Raw genomic sequence first — 8492 nt, 5'->3', positions numbered from 1 at the left:
CGGCTGTCCGTCCGCCTGGGGAGTACTACATACGCGGGTCGCGCGCTTTATTTTGGCGGTAATCTGCGCGCGGTATCTCGAAAGCGATCCGCAGACGGCTAATACCTTTGTACGCGCTGTGTTTTTGCCGCTCAGTTTCCGTTGAAGCGATAGACAGTACGAAGATCACTGCTTGCTGCTGCTGGTGCCGCACTTTCATACGCCAGCGTTTTGACGGTTAGTGTCAGAGGTCATCGAGTGTGCTGTGTTCATGTTCGCTTGGGCGCGCTGACAACATGCTTGATAATTCAGTTAGTAAGCAAATGTTGGCAAGTTTATACGGCCGATAAAACTACTATCCTTACTTCATATAGCTGTCTACTAATTTTCGATTGCAATCGATGCTTCGCCGTTCGGGCGACACTGCGCCTCTTTCTTTTTTTCTTCTTTTTACGTTTAGTGCGAGTATAAGCGCTGCTGCGCATGGCGGCTATTGATTCTGATTGCGAGTGAATCCGGCTTAGCCTCACTTCGGTTACTGAGTAAATTATTTTTATTTATGACCGCTGCAGGCATGTGGGGATGTTTCCATCCCTAATAAATGCTGTAAATTATTAGAACAGTTTTTGGTTGGTTTTTTTCATGAGTCGTTAGCATTGCCTACTGGAAACAGTAGCAATACTCAGACACACAACATTCATGTGAATTTCACACGCCGCTGATAAAAGACTCTGCTGAAGGGGCCACTGAAGACTGCAGGTTTTTCTTTTTCAGGGTAAAAAAAAAAAAAAAAAGCACGCAAAGCAATTTGAAGAGAGGTGAACATTCTTCTTCTTTTGGGGGTTTTACGTGCCAAAACCAGTTCTGATTATGAGACACGCCGTAGTGGAGGGCTCCGGAATAATTTTGATCACCTGGGGTTGTTTAATGTGCAGTAAAACGCAAGCACACGGGCGTTTTTGCATTTTTCCTCCATCGAAATACAGCCGCCGCGGCCGGGATTCGATCCCGCGATCTCGTGTTCAGCAGCACAGCCTTAGCTGACTGAGCCACTGCGGCGGGTGAGAAGTGAACATCATCATCATCATCATCATCATCAGCCTATATTTTATGTCCACTGCAGGACGAAGGCCTCTCCCTGCGATCTCCAATTATCCCTGTATTCCAAGCGTATTCCAACTTGCAGGCGCAAGTAGGAATACGCTAGCGCAAGGCAGGGGTATTGGAGGTGAACATAGAGCAACGTATTCATTCTCCAGGCATAACCTATCCTTACAATTAGAAATAATTGTTACTTGGTTAAATCCTTCTCTTTAAAAAATGTAACAAACTTATTTCTGTGTATATATTTAAATATATTGTATGTGTGTGTATAGTGTTCACAGTCGAAATAAAAAAATGTTGAAGAGAGAAAAAATGCTTATGAGGTAGCCGCCGCTGGCGCTTCTAATGCGCTTGTTGTCCTATGGTCAAGATTTGCAGAAATAAAGCGAAAGTGTGAATGTAAAGCCGTGCACGTCCGCGCTGATGCAGTAAGCTTTCAGCCACAATAACATTTTTAGTGAGACATTGAGGCAACTCTAAAGAAACCGCAAATGATGTGGGCAACAGAACTATGGTGATGACACTTTGGCGAGGAATAGGGGGGGGGGGGGGGGGAGGGCAGGCTCCGGATTTTGGAGGGGGGGGGGGGGCTCGAGCCCCAGAGGCCCCCCCCCCCCCCCCACCCCCGTAGTCGGCGCCTATGGTCTCCACCGTGTTGTGTTTGCATAGTTTGATGTAGCTCTTTGTTTTCGTAAATGCGTCAGGTCAACAGAACACCATTCGGTCCTGAGAAACAATCAGCAGTAGTAAAGACTACTTAGGATTGCGTTTAACTTGTTCTACCTTTCGTTTTCCTTATCTGAGTGACGCAGATTCTACTAATAATTGAATATACTACATATCTTACGTAGATATCTTACGTACGAACAGCCTTGGGAAAATGCGCCCGGAACAGTCACGTTTCAAGCAAGCGCTTCAACGCGCCGCATGCGATACGAAATGAAGCGGGCGGCAGCGGCCGCGCGCTTCGCTCACTAATGGCGGCCGAGAGGGATGGGCGAGGAGGAAACGGCGCGGAGAGGAGAAGTTTGCGCTACCTTTGAAAAATACAGGGACTATAGTTTAGTCTCAAGTCCCTTGAGAATTTGAAACTACCGACATTCTGTGAACTCTGCCGCAGCGCCGAAGACTCTCGCACGCCCTCCTCTCCCGCCTCTCGAACCGGCGCTTTTCTGAGCGATGATTAGCCCTTCGGGTCGTTGCCCGGGCAACGCGCGCGATATGACGCTTTGCTTGTGTTTTCATTTTTCGTCGGCGCCATTAGCAGGCCGCCTCCCTCTGTTGCGAGCCTAGCTAGCGCTATCACAACGCTAGCGCTCTTACGATATTTAGCGTCATGTGAGGATGGAGTCAAAGAAATGCCTTTTCACGCGAACCTTGACTCACTACAGGTAATCCGCAAACAAGCGGAGGGCACTGAGGCTCTCGTTATGAGGTACACATGGAGGAAACCATCAGTCGGAGAAACCAAGGCAAGCATAGGGAGTGTGTTTATTTTTTTATTTTTAAGTTCTGGTGTTAATTACTTCGAAATTGATTGTGTAATCATTCATGAAAGAAATAATTGATTAGAAAGTAGAAGAAAAACAACCATATGCCAATGGTGGAATCGGACCCACGACCTCCGATTTTCTCGTCCGGTGCACTACCAAGTGAGCTACGGCGACGGCTGTCCAATCTTCAACTTTTCTGGGTATTCATGTCTGGTGTAACCTAATGTCGAGAGTGTTTACCAGCGCCACCCTCCTTCATAGCGGCGGACGTAGCACGTCCTGTATTACTGCGGGTGTCATGTGGAATGTGTTCCAACTGTCTAATCAATTATGTCTTTCATAAATGATTACACAATCAATTTCGAACTATTTAACACCACAACTTAAAAAAAGGCAGAAACATTCCCCTATGCTTGCCTTGGTTTCGCCCACTGCTGGTTTCCTTCACAGGTGATCTGAGTTATTTATACACTGAAATATATTTTGCAAAATATTTCCAGTTTCATGACTTCGGCAATTTAGAAAATGGTACGAGTTATTTCGTTCGAGCTATCAATCACACAATGACTACGTACTTTATGGCCAGGCTTTAGAGCGCTAAATATTGATCTGACAAGGGTATCTGAAGGCCTCCTAAAGTGCCATCGAGGGACTAGCCTAGATACTTCATCTAGAGAACGTAATACTGCCATAACTTAATATAATTATCCGTTGGCGTGAGTAATCATCCAGAGATTTCAAGTCAAACCCTTGGACAGGCCAATTCTCCAAATGGTCGGTAGAATTGTATCTCCCTCGACATCATGAAAAAATGTTATTGTCTTTCAAGCAGCTGTGATTTTTTTATTCAACAAGTAATAAAGCAGCTGCATGGACATCACTCCGAGGAAACAAGAAGCTATTCCGCCTCTAAAACCACTCGGGAGCAGCTTCATAAACAGCAGCATTTCTGCGAAAATACTGCACTAGATAAAATCTGCATTTAGCATATAACGTCAGTGGGCTGAAAAATATTGAGGAATGTACAAATATATAACAAACATTCTACCATTAAAACTGTGCGCTATTAATGCGAGCGGTATTAAAATGCAAAAGCCTATGTGGTCTATAATAGACGCAGTTATTGTTCATGCCGCAAGGCGTTCACACCTAACGCTTTCATTGCGCAAACGAGAAGATGATTAAGATGATTAAGGGGGCTCATGGTAGGGTCAAGCATGTCACACCTTTTTCTCGTGTTTTTGTTTTATAGTAGAGCGTAAAAAAAGGGTAACTTAGGCGCGCTCGCCAGCCAACGCATAGGCCCATCGCCCGCACGGCGGCCTTCTTAGCGTGCCGTGCGCAGAGCGCGCAGCCGCCCGGGAGAGGATATCGAGGAGGAAAGCGCGGGAGTGGAGGAGAACTTCGCTACTTTAGTCGCCGCTCGCGTGGTCTCTAGAATTTTGGACTCGAATGTACAGGGACGGGGGCAAACGCAGCACGGGACGTTTAGGGACGCGCATTATCTTATCGCCACATCCACGCGTTCAACCACATTAACAGTGGCGATTGCTCCAGACGTTATACCTCTTCGCCTAGTTAATGCATTCCTTCTTAAAGCGTTAGCATTGAAGGGTACTTCTTACCGGGGGTTATGTACATTTGTATCTAACCGCTTTCCCGCCTACCTGGGTCACTGGGTAGCCAGTGTTCGAGTGCATCGGACTGCCGTGCTTAGGTAACAGGGTTCGAAAGCCACTGTCGGACCAATTGGGTCACTGACCAGTGTGTACATACATGTCGCTCTTCAACGAACGTCTTTCACGCCGACATAGGTATGGGACTGGGTTGGCACCGCTGCTCGAAGAAACACCTTGACGCCGACTTGGAAGACTGGGTACGTGCCACCCGGTCGGTGCTGGTCTCCAATGAGCCTCTTTTATGCCAACTTTGGTGACTAGGTCTGTTTGTGCCGTTCTACAATAAAAGAAGGTCCTTTATATTTCTACGATGCTGGGCGGAATCGAACCCACGTAAGAAGGGTTCTTGAACGACGGCAACCCGACGATTTAGCAGCCTGCGCCACAAATGCACTGGGTGTGTGCCGCTTTCCTATAAACTTTCCGCCAACTTGGTTCACTGTGTATGTGCCACTGAGTGTGTGGCAAGCGAGGCAACAATTCTCAGCGTTCGCAGGCACCGGCGCGCGATGCTTATAGTCTCGGACGCCACGCGAGGGCTTATCGGCAGAGCCAATAGATGGCGCGAGAGAGGATCCCGGTCGGCGCATGATGAGTTTCTAAGCGTTCGCACGTTCCGGCGCGCCATGCATTTCAGAGGCCACAGGCAGGCTTCACGGCGGTGGCTGTAGATGACTCGAGTGTTCTCGGGGAAGTGCTAATGAGGGATTCCGCTGCAGTAGACGCCTCACTCATACACAACTCGTTTCGATGGTGGCAGTACGTTGTATGGCTGCACTGATTCCATGCTAAACGCATTACTGTCGGCAGTCATTGTGAGATGGGTTCTTCCGTAAGTATTCGTACGTGAAGGTATAAGTGTGCGTTTCTTGCGCCTCATTTATTCGCACAATTCTGAATTTCTACTTAGCTCTTAGAGGAGTAGAATATCATTTCATGTGCAGTACTCAGTGTGGAATTTGTATCGTGTGTGTTTGAAAGCAGGGAAATTCGGGCCACCATGTTTAACTACATGTTCTACCTTCATTTTTATGACTATTGCCTTGAAATGCTATCGGGCAGCTACCGAGTATTGTCAATACAACATTCTTATCGACCTTTTCTCCCTTGAAGATATGAAATAAACTCATTGTTCTTCAAAATGCGATATGGCCTCAAGACAACTGCACTTAATCGGCGCGAGACCTAAAAGTGCCGTCCGAGGTAATCAAACAACACTGGCAAGTCAATGATATGTTAGTAATTGTTCAAAAACTAATTACCATTCTTAAGCAGGTAATCACAGAACTCAAGTGATCTAATAAAATGTGAATGCTAATGGAAAAGAAAAACATTAACGTGGAAATGCTAAACAAAGCACAACCAAGCCGAGTTGCTTGACTTACATAATTCGCGACAAGATAAGGGAAGGCAAAAGCGTTAACAATTTTGAAAGGCGCAGGCACTGCTTTAAAACGAAAAATAACTGGCACAATATATCACAGTAAAAAATATGAATGCTGACACCCACACACACAAACAAAAAATGAAAAGCAAGAGCACATTCACCGAAAACTCGAGAAAAGAAAAATCGACGATTAAAAATGCTCCACAGCAGTGCGTATCGCAAAATATGATAACACATTCGGTTGCAATGCGTTAATTGTGGAGAAATCGAGTTCCACATCTTCTTAAAGTAACTGTTTTTCAGTTTTTACTACGCAATACAGCCAACGCATGACAGTAAGACAAAAAGGAACCAACAAAAGAAAATCATACCAAATTTCAGCACCGAGGTAAATCTTTCACCCTGAAGAATTGTGGCCTCTGGCAAAGCCTCCCTGTTCTGTTTCGAAGTGAGCACAAATAACACTTTTCATGAAAGTGCATTTCATTTACCCGAAGAACATGCACTTTTTCAAGGGATTCATCTTGGATCCTGGCGGGCAGGCGAAGGCGTTCGCGAAGCTCACAGAGTTACGAACAAGCTTGTTACAGTTGGCCGAGAAGGAATTAATGAACCCTTTCTTGCTGCAAGTCATGTAGCATAGGGTGAGAAAAAACACCTGCGTTTCCTTGAAGTCATTGCTGATCGGAAGTTCTTTCTCCGTTTCCTTTGTGGTATCAACAAAAGCGGAGTAAGCAATCTGCAGCGCCGGTATCTCGGGAAACAAACCGTATTTGCCTTCTTCGCTGTTTAGGCAGTTCTCTCTCTCCTCAAACGCATCTTTCGAGTGTTCGCTGATGATTGAGGGGACTATGCCTACACCCGGACGCCAGCGGAGGCCCTCTCGGTCGAGTGCTTTGACCATTTCTAAAGCAAGGGAGAAGCCGATGCCACCGTAGAACATGGCTCTTGTACCCTTGCTGTAGAATAGTGGTCTTCGAATGGCAGCAATGGCCACGCGAACGGTGTTCAACAAATAGTCGTATACAAAATAAGGCTGTGCATAGTTTGGTGGCATCCTGAGCACAGATTCATAGAGGGAATCCTTCTTGGTGGTGCGTAGACTCCGAATGGACTTGATCCAGTAGTTACCGAACGTTTTCTCGTGTTCGGGATACGTCTGGTATAACTCTTCCAGGCTCTCCTTGGTAAGGAACTTGTCTGGAGGCCACACCGCCAACCGCAGCGTACGAATCTTTGCAGCCACGGAGTGCTTACTCTCCGAGTCCAGCCACTCAGACGCTTTTACCAAGCGAATGGCGTTCCACAGCATACGGTTAAAACCTCGGTCGATCTGCTTCTGGTCAGCCTGCGCAATTCGAAGCGTGAACTGAATTGACAGCAGCATCAGTTTGTAGACTACCTCAATGTGGTAACCGCAATATGCGGGCTTTAGTATATCCGCTGTCCTCTGGTCTCCGTACCTCGCCAAAAGTAGGCGGCTGTCAGCAACCGGACCGTAGTGCTCGACGAATTGCCACGCCAGAAACTCCAGAATCTGCTGGTTCGTGTAGTTGTTGAAAAGCTCGTCCACCGTAAGGAGAAACTTGACATTTCTGACCACCACTTCGTCCTGATTCCTCAGCGCAGGGTCTAGCTTGGTGACCGTCTGCAGACTTTGCATCCACCGGGCCGAAGCTATGCTCGGCGTGTACACTTCTATTTCGCTGATGGGGAACGCCGCAACTTCTATGGGCGACACGTGAAACGCGTCGTTGAGGGCTTCGAGGATATCGCCCTCTAAGCGGCCTGCTTCTGTGGCTTGCCGCTCGCCGTCGACTGGGCTACTGTTGGCGAATACTTTGTAAAACTGGCTCCAGTAGGCGACGTATCCTCCAGACTTGCTTACGGTGCGGTGGTGTTGGAGGTATAAGGGCAGACTAGGAGCGGGTGTGATCGCGATGTGTCGCTTGTATGTTGCCGTTCCGTTATTCACAGTCATGATTCGCACAGAGAACCAAAAGTCGATGTGCCAGTTGTAAGCCATCGTGATGAGCACGTGTAAGGCATCAAAGTACCCCTTCGACGGTTCTGGCCAGGGCAGGTGGCGATTTTGTAAGAAATCGCGAAATAGTCTTAGCCCAGAACCATAGACGGAACTATTGCCCATACACGACTCAAGCATTAACAAGGCCTTGCGACCAACGGGGAATGTGAGAGCGCCTTCTCGCAGGGTTGTCTGCAAGCGGAAGAGCCAAGAAAAAGCCATGTCTTCCATGACGGACCTGTCGAAATCACGCAGTTGCGTAATCTCGCCTGATGGTGACCACTTTGAACACACGTGAGCGTGGAAGTCTTCGCACGCGTCGATGCTTAGGTTCAGTGCATTAGTCAGAAGTGCGGCATGCAATTGGCAGTCTTCGGTAACGCATAGATTACTGCTGCGCCTGGGAAATTGACGCAAAGTCAAAATCAGTAGTGCGAATGCAACGATGACAATCAAGATCGCCCCGATACCCGAGCTGATGACAAATGCTGTTCGCCTGAAAGATTGCTTGTCGGTGCTTGCGGCTCTCGTGGGACTGCGGAGCTGCAAAAAATGATAAAAAGAAACGCCGACTATTAGTGTATTGACTGCGGCGAATGTCTAGCATATTGAAAAGTAGCACGTTTTAAAGTTCCAATACACAGGCTATTTATGAATAGGACGGCAAATGGAGCCTGTCACTTCGTGTGAATACTGCACGTAGCGATGTTTTGCTCATCTCTGTCAGACACGCAGACACAAGCATTGTAATTCTACTTTTCCAAACAAGAAGCCTTCTATAGCAGTTACACCGACGCTCGAGGTGCGTTGGCGCCGTCAACGGC

The 8492-nt window shown here is 47.4% G+C and overlaps 1 protein-coding gene across 1 annotated transcript; it reads right to left on the bottom strand.

Annotated features, from left to right (window-relative positions):
- Positions 1–6129: 6129 nt before the first annotated feature.
- LOC119462489 (neprilysin-4-like) lies at positions 6130–7668 on the bottom strand. Its single transcript, XM_037723835.1, has one exon. It carries the CDS (start codon positions 7666–7668, stop codon positions 6130–6132), a length of 1539 nt encoding a protein of 512 aa, XP_037579763.1.
- Positions 7669–8492: the final 824 nt, after the last annotated feature.

The sequence above is a fragment of the Dermacentor silvarum genome, chromosome 8, assembly GCF_013339745.2.
Source record: "Dermacentor silvarum isolate Dsil-2018 chromosome 8, BIME_Dsil_1.4, whole genome shotgun sequence".
Lineage (NCBI taxonomy): Eukaryota > Metazoa > Arthropoda > Arachnida > Ixodida > Ixodidae > Dermacentor > Dermacentor silvarum.
The sequence above is the reverse complement of the archived record's forward strand: the minus strand, read 5'-3'. Positions and strand labels throughout refer to the sequence as shown.